Source organism: Diaporthe batatas (assembly GCF_019321695.1).
Source record: "Diaporthe batatas strain CRI 302-4 chromosome Unknown Contig00008, whole genome shotgun sequence".
Taxonomy (NCBI): Eukaryota; Fungi; Ascomycota; class Sordariomycetes; order Diaporthales; family Diaporthaceae; genus Diaporthe; species Diaporthe batatas.
This window is the reverse complement of record NW_025408555.1, coordinates 829,094-845,193: the sequence shown is the minus strand read 5'-3', so window position 1 is coordinate 845,193 and position 16,100 is coordinate 829,094. Positions and strand designations below refer to the sequence as shown.

The 16,100-nt window shown below is 50.5% G+C and overlaps 3 protein-coding genes across 3 annotated transcripts; 1 reads left to right on the top strand and 2 right to left on the bottom strand.

Moving 5' to 3' along the window:
- Positions 1 to 3,075: 3,075 nt before the first annotated feature.
- On the bottom strand, positions 3,076 to 5,285 carry KVR01_007565 (uncharacterized protein). The gene is made up of 5 exons (XM_044790466.1): positions 4,405 to 5,285; positions 4,175 to 4,337; positions 4,012 to 4,097; positions 3,614 to 3,944; positions 3,076 to 3,548 (listed from the first exon to the last, which is right to left on the bottom strand). Exons 1-5 carry the CDS (start codon positions 4,494 to 4,496, stop codon positions 3,228 to 3,230), a joined length of 993 nt encoding a protein of 330 aa, XP_044643818.1. The 5' UTR covers positions 4,497 to 5,285; the 3' UTR covers positions 3,076 to 3,227.
- Positions 5,286 to 11,249: 5,964 nt separating this feature from the next.
- On the bottom strand, positions 11,250 to 13,613 carry KVR01_007287 (uncharacterized protein). The gene has a single exon (XM_044783118.1). The coding sequence runs from the start codon at positions 13,295 to 13,297 to the stop codon at positions 11,366 to 11,368; it is 1,932 nt and encodes a 643-aa protein (XP_044643540.1). The 5' UTR covers positions 13,298 to 13,613; the 3' UTR covers positions 11,250 to 11,365.
- A 934-nt stretch (positions 13,614 to 14,547) lies between these two features.
- KVR01_007264 (diacylglycerol kinase) lies at positions 14,548 to 16,100 on the top strand (the record flags this gene model as incomplete). Its single annotated transcript, XM_044783998.1, has 2 exons — positions 14,548 to 14,557; positions 14,617 to 16,100. The coding sequence occupies 2 exons, from the start codon at positions 14,548 to 14,550 to the stop codon at positions 16,098 to 16,100; spliced, it is 1,494 nt and encodes a 497-aa protein (XP_044643517.1).

Here is a 16,100-nt window from a genome sequence, read left to right as displayed (position 1 = left end):
ATAACTTTTTTATACTTTTTAATTACTAATTTTAGGGTATTAATAAAAATATCTTTTTAGCTTTAATAATAATTATATATATAATTAATTTATTAAGGTTTTTATTAAACTTTTAAAAAAAGATAGACTATAAGTAATTTATAGATATTATTAAGTTTATATAAATTAACTTTAATTTTATATATTTAGTAAGATAAATAAAGAGTTATTATTGCTATTATAGTTAATTCTTTATTTAAAAATATACTTTTAGTGGTATAAATATATTAAACTTTTTATTATTAGCCTTTAAGTTATTATTAATTATTATTAATTTTAAATTAAGTGCTTTTAATAATTATATAGCTAGATTTCTATAATATACTATATTTTAATAATATATACCTTTATAAGAGCACTCTTTTAGGCCTTTTAATAAATATAAAAAGAACTCCTTAAAGAAGTCTTTTATATTATATATTTAAGTTAGTAAATTAAGGTTTTAATAATACCTTTACTTTAAATATAAAAATAACTTAATATTAAGTAGCTATAATATATATAATATATGTATTAGTAGAAAAATAAGTTAAATTTAATATAAAAGTACTCTTATAAAAGTTATTAGTTATATATAATTTATAATTATTAAGGATTAATACCTACTATTACTTTTTATTTATTAGCTTTATAAATGGGTTAAATATACTCTTTAGTTATTATAAATTAAGTTTATTATTAGTTTAGTCTATATTTAAATAGGTAAATTATTAGTCTTTAAATTAATTAAGTTATTAGTAAAGAAATTATTATTATTAAATTAACTTTTATAAAATATAATAAGTAATAGTAGAAGCTTTTATTATTATTAATATATTTAAGTCTTATAGATTATATATAGATTTAAGAGTGTTTTTAATTATTAAGTTTTATAAAATAATTTAAATACTTTACTATTATTTTTATTACTCTTTTAAAAATTAATCTTATTAGTATAGTATTAATACCTTTATAGGACTCCTAAATATTTAAAATGTTAAGTTAATTAAAGAATTTATTAAAATTTTTAAATATAGTATAATTAATATAATAATAATTAATTTATATAGCTTTAAATATTTTTAGAAAGGGATTTTTAAGTAAAAATAATCTATTTAATATATTTTAATGGGTATAGGTTTATTAATTAATGGATTGTTTTTATAAATAATTTAATTTATAAAGTATTAAAAAAGAATATAAGTAGGGAAATGGATAAAGTAGCTCTATATAAGGGTTTAATTAGTTAAAAAACCCTTTTATATTAATAATAGTTTTTACTAACTTAAATTAACATCTTTATAGGTTAATATTCCTATAAGGTAATAGTATAATTATTATTAGTTGGTATAATATTAATTATATGCTAATTTTTAACTTGATTTATTAAAATAGTTATTTATAGTGTAAAGGATTTTTTTTATAAAGCTATTTGCTATACTATTATATAAAGGAGAAGAAAATAAATTAAATAATAAAATCTATTTATATATATAATTTTTATAGCCCTTATAAAGTGGGTATATATTTAAGTAATGTTAATTAGAATGGTGATAATTTAGGTTGTATATGAGTGGGGGTGTGCGTGGGGCTATTAGTTAATTTAGTGTAGTGTAGTAGGTGTAAATAAGCCCACTACACTCTATTACACTAAGGGTATTTTCAAGTCCACTACATTACACCAAGTAGCCCAGTGCGTGTAATGTAGTGGGTTTAAGTGTAAATAGGGGGGGGGTAAGGGGGAGGAGGGTGATAGAGGGAGAGGGAGGGCGGAAAAGGGAGAGGAAAGCTAACTAAGCCGCTAGATAAGATAAGACAAGATAAGATAAGATAAGATAAGATAAGATAAGATAAGATAAGAGGAGGAGGAGGAAAAAGACTACTTATTTAACTACTTATTTAACTACTTATTTAACTACTTATTTAACTCCTTATTTAACTACTTATTTAACTACTTATTTAACTATTTCTTTATTCTATTTATTTATTTTACTTATTTATTCTATTTATTTATTTTATTTATTTATTTTACTTATTTATTTATTCTTTTATTACTTTTATTTCTTTTATTACTTTTATTTTTATTACTTTTATTTTTATTACTTTTATTATTTATTCTACTATTTATTCTACTATTTATTCTATTATTTATTTTACTATTTATTTTACTATTTATTTTACTTATTTATTTTATTTATTTATTCTTTTCTTACTTTTATTTCTTTTATTACTTTTATTTTTATTACTTTTATTATTTATTCTACTATTTATTCTACTATTTATTCTACTATTTATTCTACTATTTATTCTACTATTTATTCTACTATTTATTCTATTATTTATTCTATTATTTATTTTATTATTTATTCTATTATTTATTCTACTATTTATTCTATTATTTATTCTATTATTTATTCTATTATTTATTCTACTATTTATTCTACTATTTATTCTTCTACTACCCCCTAACCTACCCCCCCTTAACCTACCCCCCCTATATTTTAACCCACTACACTATACACACTTACACTAAAGGCCTATATATTACACTACATTTACACTAAGGGTATTTTAAAGTATACTACACTACACTAACAAGCCCAATACGTATAGTGTAGTGAGCGGCAACCCTATTCCCTGGCCATCCATATGAGATTTGTAAGCAGTGAAATTTGATTCCGCCGTCAAGAGCAGTATTCCCGAGCATTGTCTATGAGCCACGAGGCTGAAGCCACGTTCTTGCACTGTTATTGACAATATATTTTGTCCCCCTCAAATTCTAGGTCTTTGATCGTTTACCATTGTGTGAAGGGACCGTACCCTCTTGGGATGTATACGTATTAAGAAAAAGACCACTCATGTGACGGGCTGTTTAAATATAGTCGTTGCAAGCTGAAGTTCGTGTGAAGTTTTCCGAACGGGCATGTTAACTCGGAACCTAGAACCACGACCTCGGAACGATTTGACATCACACTGGTGGCAGACAGTCAGCCATCCACTCGCAGATTGACTACCAGTAAGTCCCACTACTTATAACAAAAGAGCACAGGAAATAACTATAGAGAATTTAATTATATTCAGGTGATTATATGCATTCTAAGGCAGATTTAGAGGCAACTCCCCAAGATGGTATTCCTAGGGTATTTGCGGCGGAGAACGGTACCATGCCCTTTTTTAATCGACAACCGCGACGCTCAGACTTGCACCCCTCAGAGGTATTCAATGCAGACAGCGTCGCTCTTGATGTCCATCACTTCGCGAATAGTAATGTTGGGAACAACCCCAGTCATCCACATAACGTGGTCCAGGGTAGTCTCGTCGCCACCGTCCTCAAAGTAAGGAGAGAAAGCCGACACGGGGAGACTCTTTGGCTGTGCTGAGGCCAGGAAGTTGCTCTTAGCGACATTGTCGCCGCCCATGTCTGTGAGACGAGCGTCGTCCTTGCTCTGCCACTCCCACCAGATACGGTCCAGGTTCGTGTGGTGCATGAAGAACAGAGGGTCTGCCGGAGAGAGGGACACGTCGTCCATCTACAAGATCACGGTGTCAGTCCAAAATAGAATGAAGGGTACAACACAACCTCTGATTAACTTACAGTTCCTCCAATGGCGAAGTGTCCTGACGTGTGGGGGGAGCCACCGATGCAGGTGTTAAACTCCTTATAGGTCCCAAGAGCATTGCAAGTGTCGACAATGGTCTGTGCAATAAGCTCGAACTGGGCCTGTTTCAAATCGTATGCCAGACACTGTGTGCCGACCCTTTCAAGCTGCGGGTTGATGTCGTAGGTAAGATTGGTAAAAGGTCCATCGACAACGCAGCCGTTGGCGTCGGTGGCGCCACTGCCGAATGAGGTAGTAGGGTCGGTTCCCCAAATGCTGGCCTCTGTCAGAGGTCCTGCCACTTGATCCACCTGCTCATTCCAGTAACTATCACATTGTCAACGTCTTCCTCAAAGCCTGAAAGTGCTTGGGCGCGGTTGGAGGTTGTACTCACGGGATCGGTCCGGTATAGCCGCAGTGGTCGCGGAGGAGATTCTCATGGACCGTCATGAACCAGCGATGCCATGGAAGAAACGCACCCTGGACGGAAACGAAGTGTTGTGTCAGTAGTGCAAGTCTTACTTCAAAAAGGATACGGTAGGCCAAAGGGAACCTACCACGCCATGAATGAACTGGACCTGAGCCACATGAGCGATCTGCAGATCTTCCCAGATAGTCTTGGATCCAGAGTATTTGGAAATCGAAGGTGACCGGACAGGATCCATCAGGCAGAGTTCCGATTCAAGGTAGCTCGATTTCTCGGCATCTGTCAACGCCGTCCTGAACGCATGTGTCAGTACGTGGCTTGCTGAGAAACTTGATAGTACTTCTGGAAAACTCGACATACCATGCCTTGCGCTGGGTCGGGTTCGTGCAAGCCGCAGAGACGGCTTGGGTCATACCCAACAGGGCAGCGGAGATGATGGCAAAGTTGTACATCTTGAATGAGCGCACAAGAGGGGGCAGACAATGGCGAATTCTCAGTGGAAACTAGGTAAAGAGCGTAGTAGAGAGCGTGCTGGTATCGAATAAGACTTTTCTGTAGTCCATGAGGAAGACGTGAGCCTTTATACAAAAATCAGGAAGCATCACAAGAGTGACTTGGAGCCGCATTGTTCATGAGCGACTCATCCTTTCGGCAGTCATCCCGCCGACCATGCAGTCATCCCCAGTCGGGCCCCATCCACATGCTTCGAACTATACCAAGACGATAAAAATGGCTGCAGAAGGCGCACTATGGAGACGGCCCTTGCCGGCAACGTCGGGGTACTAGCATCAGGGGCACCGCATTCAGGAAGCCTGTGCTTCAATGATATATTTCAAAAGGGGAAACAGCACCGAAAGAAGTGGCCCCTGAAGGCCGAGTCGAAATACACACACACACACACACACACACACAGAGAGAGACAGAGAGAGACCAAAAAGAGAGATAGCTAGCTGTAAAGATTCGGGCCATACGGCATGTTGAGCGAGTCTTGGAGTGTCTTAGTATATTCTTGGCTGACCGCAGGGGTGAGATTCGAGACTCCTCAATGGTGAGCCTGCGAAACCTAAGCGAGAGTACTAATGGACCTTGGGTCCAGGACTCGCAATGGGAGTATGTATAGGCACGTGACATTAAGAAGCGTATGGCCATAGTAGTAACTCGTCAAGAGCCTGCCTGTCATACTCTACTAGTATTTTGCCTCGGATGCACCGATCGTGCTTGTCCAGCCAAGCCTTCTTGGAACCCCCTGGCACTGGAGTCCAGGCCCACATCCGGAGCCCTAAACGACGTCCCGCCCCCCTTAACCTTACCTCCCAAGCCACAATACCTTCAGGTGAACGGTACCTACCTAGGTACCCACCTGGACATGTAGTTAATAATATGGGTACTAGAAATACGCGTAAAGCTAGCTCCGTGCGACGTCGTATTCCAGATTCTCCTTATAATGAAATCGAAGACGAGAGATCCACTGACACCCCCCTGCTGACAAACCTGCAGTCCCGATATCAACAAGCACGTTCCCCAAAGGCGGATCGCACGGCATTGCTTAACCTGACTTGGACTAACTTGCGTTCAGCGGCTGCGATCGAGAGTCATGTCATGCGATTCATAACGAGCTGCCTACTTAAGTAGACAGCCCGGCCTGTCAAAAGTTGGCCCCCATGAAGGTGCAGCATGCGGACCGCGCGGGACGAATACCCACTTAGGTAATTCGCGTATTCTTGTTCGGTCAACACCCAGGAACTGCCAACAGGGGCTGTTATCAACATCTGACCAATCACATATGCCTTGGCTCACAGTAGTGCTTCATGGGGACAAAAAGATAAATATGGACACTCTGAGAGGGGATGTTCGGTCCGCCAACGATAAACGCGTCGGAGTACGGGGGTGCTTTTTCTGTCTTGGGAAACTCCGTCGGGAAAATGCCGTAACACGCCTGTGTCTCCTTAGATAGGTGACTGGCGACGTTAGAGTGATCACGTCCTCTAATAAACGTAGAGTTTATTTCCAAGTAGCAGCCTCACCGTTCATTTCTCTTGGCATATAGTAACTCTTACCAAACGGAGGCTTCTGACTGATTATTACATGGGGTAACGTTGGACGAAGTCATGATGTACCATATCCACCTGGGCATCTCACATAGCGGGACGAGAGGACGGCGACTCGCGTCTCAAAGAGCCCATCAAGCGAAATGATAGCTCATAATGTGACCAAGGAGGCCATACAACAGAACATTCTCCTGACTCTTATCATATGCATGGAAGATTGGGCTGTGGGAGCGCACATCTTGAGATGCTCTTGGCGTCTTGTACTTCGTGCACTTAATGTAATTCGCCCAGAATTTATAAACCTGGGGACTGCCAACAACTAAATCAGGAAGATAGATATTAGACTAGATTTTTATTCATTACATTGAATGATGGCGCTCAGACGCCCTGCCCATGAAGGAGCTCAGAGCAACGCAAAGAAAAACAGGTCGCACATTCAATTGAGGCCGACGAAGACCACTGCATCCTCGTAGTCCTTGTCACAGTTGACAACTCCAAGGGTTTCCAGTCCAGCACTGCTCAGAAGACCCTCCCACTGGGTCTTTGTGCGTTCAATCCCACCGATGACAGTCTTGAATTAGAAATTTGATATCATGATTGCTGATACAAGCAGGACCTGTCAACTGGTGAGTGGCGTCATGCCAACACAGACAGGTTCAGGAGTTCCATGGCGAACGAAGAAATTCTAGGTCACATATCACTTGCAGCGCATATCATCAAGTCGATATCTACTAGTTAGCAGTATCCGTACCTGGGATCCAGGCCCAGGTGGGCTGTAGCGGCTCGCTCCGGTAAGACTATCTCGTCGACGAGGAGTACTGATTGGTCGGCCAAGCCTGCTTTGGGCGTTGAACAGGACCTCTTTGCATGTCCCGTCACCCCACGCATGCAAGATTTTCCATGTGTAGTAGGCAGGCTCTGCCTCGATTTTGGCAGAGGTGGGGAGCCGGGGCTCCACCTTGCACCACACCCCCTTGGCAACCTCCGTTCGATCTTGGAGTACTCCGTAGGGCCCGCCCAGGGAGGTCCCGAGGTCCGGATAACGCTGCCGGCGGCGCGAGATGCGAAGAGTGTTGAGCCGCCAATATCGACGATCAAGACGGTCGAGGAATATCAGGTTTTCCTCCCGGTGGATCCTCATGTGTGCTTGCGCAAACTTCAGTGTCCAGGGGGTTCTGGGCCAGACCATCTTCTTTGGACCCTCTCAGACTCTGGCTGGACGCCCAGCAAGCGGCAATCTCCAGGGCTTGGAATCCAACCCATTGGTGACCCGCCGGTACATGCCAGCTGTCGGCCACCCTCCGATCCCCACTTATCAAAGCCTATCAGGTTTCAGTAGATACTAATCTGGACGCTGAGATACTTTCGACGTTGGTGCAAGCGGAGGCGCGCTGCTTGAATGCCCTTCATCCAGGACATTATCTCATCCTCCGCTCGAGCGACCTCGGCTACTGCTACTGACTTCTCGGCAGCCAGCTACGAGAGCGGGCGCAGGGCGTTGCAGCTCGCCGGCGACGGCGACGGCGACGGCGACGAGGACGTTGCCTTGCTGCTGATATAGGAAGCTGGGGGCTATCGCAACTCCTTTTGCATCGACAATGCCGACGGGTGCGGGGCCATCAGCTGCGATCACGATTGTATAGCCCATCGAGGTTGCGGCCTGTGCGGTCGATATAACCTTGGAAGCGAGCGGCTGCTTCCGGCCGGCGCAGACCTTCCGGTACTACATGAGCTAGGAACCCCGGCCCTCGAGGCGGCTGCGGCTGAACGCCGACTAGTCAGTCGTTGTGTAGAGGCAGACGCTCAAGCTGACCACCATGGTCAATGCTCGAAGACCACTCCTGTGATAGTCGCAACCACGGACGGCCACGTAGAGTTGCGGGAGAGGCGTCAGTGGCATCGGTGAATCCACAGGAAGACTCGCGGCGGCTGCTTGGGGACAAGAGGATCCCGGGGCGCGCCTAAACAGGTAGTTTCCATCGGCGCTCTGGATGCTGTGGCGGCGAATGGCGACACACATGTCCTGCAAACACTCCTGGGCGCAGGTGCCGACAATGTCATTGGCGGAAAATATAATAGACCAGCACTTGATGATAGGATTACTCTCACTTGGAACGCCATCGCGGCTGCGGACTCAGGAGGCGGCGGGACATTTGGGGGCGATGTCAAAACTGCTGCAGGCCGCTTCTGATCAAGGCATATCGTCCTGTTTTGCTGTCACAGATGCGCTACAATTTGCGGTGAACAAGGGACACAAAGACCGGTGAGAACTCCTCCTACGCGAGCACACGGGAGCCCGGAGGGCAGTGCTAGAGGGCCAGCATGGTGCCCCTGTTGAAGGATTCCTATACACCAGGACATTTGAGCCTGAAGTGGAAGTCTTCGGTGTTCTGCGGCTGGCAAGCCCAACACGGTCACCAGGCCGCCGGAAACTTCAATGTTGGTTCTCGACAAAGGGGCCGAACCCGACAGGGAACACGGATATATACCGGTTTTATGCGAGGAGGGGACCATGGCGCTTAAATTAACTCTTTCCGGTAGACATTCCGCCTTGACGAAACAGCTCATAGATGCGGGTGCGACGTGAATTTTGGCCTGGTGGAGTTCTGACTCGCCTCTGCAGGCCGCTGTTTGGACCGGCGGAATGTATCTTGAAGTACCAGAGCCGCTCCTTGCAGCCGGTGCAGACGTGGGTGCTATCGTGGATGGTAGCGAAGGGCAAGATGATTCGGACCAGAAAGAAAGCCGCCTTGCCAGTCGCGGCAAAAGCGAGTCACCCCGACCTCGTGATACGAGCTCCCCCAGCGATGTCTCATGACTGTGCTCACCATGCCGTTCCTTGGCCACTCCTAGTAGAATGCAAAAGAGAGCCACCATGCCGATATCATGCGGGAGCTGCTTCAAAGTCACCTGATGTGAACATGAGGCGAGGCGAGGCGAGGACAAACGACAGAATCGAGGAGGGCACCTGAGCTCACCTTTCTGCTGATGGCCGCCGCGAACGGCGGCTCCGAGATAATTATTAGAAATGATGCGCTCAGCAGGTGTCGATGCAAACCTCAACCCAGGGGCTTCGGTGGCGGGTCTTATCTAACTCCAATACACACCCCATACACGTTACTACTCTACCGAGGAGTTTCGGCATGACTCCCCGAACGTACTCAAAGTCTCTTAGTCAGGCATTAGTGTTCAAAGATCATGATCTGCCAACCATCCTTTCGGAGTGTCCAAGGGTCGCCGTTCTTTCTTGTACCGCGGGGCTGGTGCATATCTTCCAAGGTTGTTATCAGGTCAAAGTACGTGGGCTCCCGGATACTCGTTGGAATCTCTAAACGTATAACATATGTGGTTTCGCTTCTATTCCGTATACGTCCGAGGACATACGGTGATAAAGTTAAGTCAAGCTACAAAATGCCACCAGGCATTCGCGGCCGTCTTCCGTGTACCCAAGTATATAAGCCCAGCAATTCAGGAAGACGACCTAGCATCCGGTTTGCCAGCTAACGTTGTGCTATTCCCATAGCATGTGTAGAGCCTCACAACCTTTGTCAGTAGCTCAGGACGTAGAAATAATACTGATCTCACCGCACCTCCCGTTCCCTCTTCTAACTTGGAGGCGTGACTTAAAAGCCCCCACAGCCTTAAACCCCTCGTCAGAGTGGCAAGATCTTGTTCGGTGTTTCCCCTGCGTCCCAGGGCTCCGACCACGCTTTCAGCATCCGAGAGCAAGACGGCAGGGATGTCTCATGCTCCTGGTCGCGCAAGCACTTCTTGGCTGCTTCCACGAATCCCACGCAAAGACCAGTCCTGGGCACTTTGTCGCAGTAGGCGACCCCAAAGGCCCCAGAGGCGTCTGAATTCTCGGTGTATCTAGCTTCGCCGGCACGACCTTGCGCGGCGAGCCCTAGAGAGTCGCTATCATCTGTCCGAGATGGTACGCCTGGTATTGTTTCAGCTGGCCATTGTCGTGACTGCCATAATCTGACCATTCACTGCATGGCCCGGGGCTCTTTGGCCGCGAAAATCCAAGATGCGTGACGGAGGCAACCAAGAAAGTTCGGTGTTGTTTGCGAGTATTCCCAATCGACAAGACCAGTGATATTGCCCTGCTCGTCGGCCATGACGTTTCAGCTATAAGTCGTCATCCTCCTCAATCAAGTCTCCAACGTAGGAATCGACCAAGTCAACAACGACTGGCTGCCAAACGTCCATTCTCAGTAGCACGTTGCCTGCCCAGGTGTCCTGCAGTCCGTCAGGACCAGACGCAAGACCGGTCGACCTTGTCCACCGTGTCCACCACATCCTGCGAGATACCAATCCACTGCAATTCAGGATGCAGATCGGAGTGCAACAGTCCTCAAAGTCAAAAATCGGTCTGCCCGAGATGTGTTCGGGCAGACATCCGCTCACCGTTGGAAATGGATTGGCCTGATCCTTCTCCTCCTGGATGTTCTCCAAGTGCTGATTGATCCCGTGCTTGACATTCTCCTGGACCTTTTTCTCCACACCCTCCTTCACCCCTAGCCTACTTGTCAGCTCTGACGCTGACATTGATATTTCATAAATGTGCCCTTCTCTAACCCACGGAAGGTGGCTAGGCCATCATGCGCAACACCGAACCAACACTCCGGTCGTACAATTTTAGAGCAGCTCTCCTGCTCGGTATTTCCGAGTCGTCAGTGTATGTTGCCTCGAACACAGGGCGACTTTGTGGCGGTGGCTGGCCCCCCTGGCGATGGTGACACGGGGCTCATCAGGGACATCTGGAAAGGCTCGTCGGGTTTGTCAACCAAGAGCATGAGCTCAGTCCAGGGGTTGTAGGTGGTTATGAGGTCTACAGTACCAGCCGTCTTGAAAGATGTATGGTGATCTCTCCCGGGACGGTGACCGGCGGCAAGAATGCCTATACGGTGCTCTCATAAAGAACAGTGTTCTACCGAAGAGGCTTTGATACAACCCTACTACACTCCCAAGAGAGCAGCTTCCTGAACAACAGCCCGTCTGGGAGGCAGCTTGATATCTAGCGTTGGCCTCCGGTGCTGTTCACTAGTCTCCAGAAGGAAGAGCTTCTTGTGAGAGTCTTCAAAACAATACCCTCCACGACATGTTCCGTTTTGAGATGAGCCTCCAACAACACTGCTGGCTCGGACTTGAATATCATGGAAGCACCTCGAAGACTAGAATGTGCGGCACGGTATATTATCGACTATACATCAGGGTCGCCCGCCGCTCCCAGTTATATCCGCTATCGATAGAGCTACACCATCGCAACCTCAATCATCAAAGCCCTCAAAGGTATCCTCCGCCTTCCTCTTGCCGCCCGCCGCCCCGGCAGTATCCCGCCGGACCTGCTCCCTGACCTTGGCAAGCATCTCCTCCAGGGCCCTCTGCTCCTCCTTCTCCTTGTCCGTGAGCCCGGCGAGGCGCGCGGCCTCCCTCTTCTTCTCCTTCCTCTCGCGGCGGCGCGCCCTCGTCTCCTCCTTCTCGACCTTGCCGCTCCAGGGGGCGTTCTTGGCGCGCTGCGCGACGCGCCTCTCCGCGGCGGCGGCGGCCTCCCCGCTCTCGACGGCCCGCTCGCGCTCCGCCAGCGCGGCGAGCCGCTTCCTCTCCTTGGCGGGGTCCTTGTACGCGATGGCCGAGACGTCGATGCCCAGCCCGAGGCCGCGGTCCAGCCCCTCGACCCCGCGCAGCTCCGCCATGCGCGGGAGCGCGACCAGGCCGTACTGCGCCGCCAGGTCGGCCCAGTCCAGGTCCGCGACGCGGAAGATGGACGCGGCGCGGTGCTCGGCGTAGCTGCGCACGAAGGAGGGGAACGCGCGGTACGAGAGGTCGAGGACCTCGCGGTCCGCCAGGGCCATGGCGCGGATGCGCGACGCGGCGGCCGCGGCGTCGGCGTCCGTCACGGTGATCTCCGGGTGCGTCAGGGGCTGCGCGGGCGTCTTGCGGATCTCCAGGAACGGGATGAAGTCCTCCTCCCTGCCCGGCTGGAGCATGACGACCGCGAGCCCCCGCCGGCCGGCGCGCCCCGCGCGCCCCGCGCGGTGGATGTAGGTCTTGGGGTCCTGGGGCGGGTCCTGGACCACCAGGTCGACCTGGGGGATGTCGAGGCCGCGGGCGGCGACGTCTGTGCAGAGGAGGACGGTGGGTGATGATGAGGTGAGGAACTGGTTGAAGTTCTTCTCGCGGGTCGAGGGGTCGAGCTTCCCGTGGAGGCGGAGGAGCTTGAAGCCTGGGGGCATTATGGCTGGTAGGACCTTGAAGAAGTACTTGACCGAGTCGCATGTGTTCAGGAAGAGGATGGTCTTCTGGGGCCGAGGGTCGAGCTTCTCCAGCAGTTGTCCGAGGGCGAGGAATTTGTGGGATGCTTTGGTGACGAGGTAGGTCATCTGTAAGGAGGCAGGGGTTTTCCTCTCTTCTATTATGCCGCCGTCCCTCAGGTTCTTGACCGTGACGACAATCCTCTGGGGGTTCCGTAGCCCAGTCCTGATCAACTCCGAGACAGCCTCGCTCATTGATGCGCTGAACAGCCCTGTTCGTCTTTGTTTAGGAAGGTATCCCAGTATAGTATTCAGTTGCTCTTTGAACCCCAGATCCAACAGCCGATCCGCCTCGTCTAATACCAAGACCTCCAGGTTTGACGTCTTGACGAGGGGAGACGACAGCAGCTCGGCGAGACGGCCGGGTGTCGCGATGAGGAGATTGGGTGATTTTCGAACAAAGTAGGAGAGATCGGCGCGAGGCTTGGTGGTACCGGCGACGAGCAATTGCGGGACTACCAAAGGCTCGCTGGCGGCTGATCTCTTGGAGTCCTCGTCATCTTTGAGAATAGGCAGGAGGTCGGCGGAGGGCTTGTGGAAGGGCAGGATCTGGTTGGTGAGAACGTCGTATATCTGGGAGGCCAGCTCCCTGGTCGGGCTGACGATGACCCCCGTGACATTGTGCAGTTTGCGGGACTCGTCTGAGCGGAGGATCTTGTCGATGACGGGGATGAGGAAGGCGAGGGTCTTGCCGCTGCCGGTGACAGCCTCGACGACGACGTCGGTGTTCCTCCTGAAGAGCGGGATGGTAGCGGCCTGGACGGGGGTCATGCGGGCGCCCCAGCCGTTGCTCTTGATGGCATCGAGAATCCATTCAGCGAGGGGTGGAGTCAGGCCCTCCCACGCGCGGGCGTCCTTCTTGTCCTTGGCTGCGGCCTTTGGGGCCATCTTGAAGACTGGCGCGCGGTTGGTATCAGTCAGTAACTGGGAGTCGGCTGCCAGTCATTGGAAAGATTACGGGACTTGTCAAGTCTCTGGTCGATCGACTTCGCAAAACCTGTCACTGAGGAATGCTGAATGGTCGCAGTTCGGGACTGGTCGCAGAAACTCGACCTGATGTCTCTCCAATCCCCAAAAAATAATTAAGGTTATCGCTATCTTATCTTATCGCATTCATGAAGACCCTAACCCGGATGACAGTCTGGACCCTGAGATGGGGAATCGGGGATCGATAGCCTAGATCGTCGAGATGCGAGGAATCGAGTGCAAGCAGGTTTCCAAGGTTGGTATCTGGCTGGTGTGCACTCTACTTGAACTGACGTTGATCTCATTCTGGACCTGTTGGGTCTAAGTAAAGCTGGACACCCTCCAGTGCTGACCAAGCCGGCGGCCGATTCAAACAAGTGTTTTGTTTCATCAAACCCCAAGGCTTGGACAGTCGATGCAGATTTGCACTCCTTGATGTGCTGAAGACTTCAGCTTGGCCGCCCAAGAATAGGTTCCCGACTTCCTAGAGACACCACGAATGCCTCGTGTTGAAGAGCCAAAAAATGAAAATAAAAATAGACAGAGCTACAACATCAGACAGGCCAGTAGATGCAACGGTCGAAAAAGGCAGCGCGGTGGTTGAAAGAAGCAATGGTCCGTCACATGCCTGCAATTCGTCCAATCTCGCCGACTGGGCTCGGCAGAACCCTGTTTTTTTTCTCTTCAGGTGCAGTGCAGAGGTGGGTGGTCGCGTGCACAGGCCAGGCGCCCAAAGACCTTGGCTGATGAGGGAGGGAAGGCAGGCACGGACGGAACGGAGCGTCATTCTTTTCCCATGTCCGTCCTCCAAATCCTGACCAAATCCTGATCGTCGACGTCCAACCAACAACACCTGCTCGACTGCTCGACTGCTCGACTGGCTTGTTGGTGGTCTGCCGGCTCGGGCTCCAGTTATTTTGTGGACTGGCCCATTCCCGTCTCGTCTGACACACACAAAACACATACGACATACGACACACGACACACTATCCGTACACACTTATCGGGCCCTCGAGCGAGGCCGCCGTCTCCGGCACAACCGACTGACCGACTGGCCGACTGGCCGGCTTACTACAATCCCATTTTTCGTTTTTCCATGCCCGCCGCCGGCTCTCGTCCTATATCAGGAGCCCACTCCTCCCTCCACCGCCCCCTTGCCCTGCCCAGCAACCATGCGGCCGAGTCACGACGCTCAGCCGCATAAATCAATCATCTCACCCTGGATCCTCTGCAAGGCGTAGCGGCCCTGCTCCACCGCCACCACCACACCGCGCCATCCGACCCCGCCGCCGACCCCGACCCCGACGCCGTCTCCTCCTCCTCCGCCGAAGCCTCCCGTGAGCCCACCACCAGGCGCGGAAGACGTCCTCCTCCTGCCCTCTTCCCTCTGTTCTGGCCCTTCGACAGCCTGCACATCCTGCGGCCTCTCCTCTCCGGCACCGTCGCCCTCGCCCTGCCCGCCCTGCCCCCCTTCCCCTCCGACATCATGTCCTTCCGCACCAAGCCCGTCATCCCCGCCACCCCGCGCGTCATTTCCCCGAGCCCCACGCCATCCGACCGCGAGTCCTCACAAGATGCCTACTTCGGCCCCACAACCAGGTCCGCAGCCAGGAGGAGGAGGCTGGCCACGCCCCAGCCCGTGCGCGAGAACCCCGAGGACGAGGTCGACGACGGCGGCGATAACGACCCACGAGATGGCCTGCGGAGGTCACGCACGAGGAGCAGGAGCCCCCTTGCCACGGCAAGGCTGAACGGCATGACGGCCATCAACACCAAGGACAAGAAAAAGGCCTCAACAGCAGCAAACAACACCAAGAAGAAGCCCGAGGCCCCCGAGGCCCCGCCGTCAAACGGCACCGCCAACGGCAAGGCCGGCGACCACCTGTCCCCCACCTCCGCCCAGACGCCCTCGGGCGGCGGCTGGAGCTGGCGCGACTTCAGCCGCAGCCCGAGCCCCCTGGGCCTGATCCCCATCCACCGGCACTGGCGCACCTTCGTGCACAAGCACGAGGTCCCGCGCAAGCTGCTGCACCTGTCCATCGGCTTCCTGGTGCTGTGGCTCTACGCCTCGGGCACCCAGACCACCTCCGTCACGCCCTGGCTCGCCGGCTTCCTCGTCCCCATCGCCACCACCGACTACGTGCGCCACGTCAACCCGGCCTTCAACCGCTTCTACACCCGCGTCCTGGGCGCCTTCATGCGCGAGAGCGAGGTCGACGGCTGGAACGGCGTCGTCTTCTACCTGCTCGGCGCCCTGCTCGCCCTCGGCGGCCTCCCCAAGGACGTCGGCGTCATGGCCGTCCTGCTGCTCAGCTGGTGCGACACCGCCGCCAGCACCTTTGGCCGCCTCTACGGCCGCTACACCCCGCGCATCCGCCGCGGCAAGTCCCTCGCCGGCTCCGCCGCCGCCTTCCTCGTCGGCGTCGTCACCGCCTGGGGCTTCTGGGGCTGGCTCGTCCCCACCATCGGGCCCATGCCCGGTGACGAGGGCTTCATGTTCAAGGGGTCCCTGTCCCTGCCCGCCGCCGTCGCGGATGCCGTCGGCCTGGGCGCCGAGGGGCAGGCCACCGTGTCCGGCGGCGTGGCCCTGGGCCTCATGAGCCTGTGGTCCGGCTTCGCCGCCGCCGCGAGCGAGGTCGTCGACGTGTTCGGGTGGGACGACAACCTGACCATCCCCGTCCTGAGCGGGATCGGCATCTGGGGGTTCCTGAAGATCTTTGGGTAG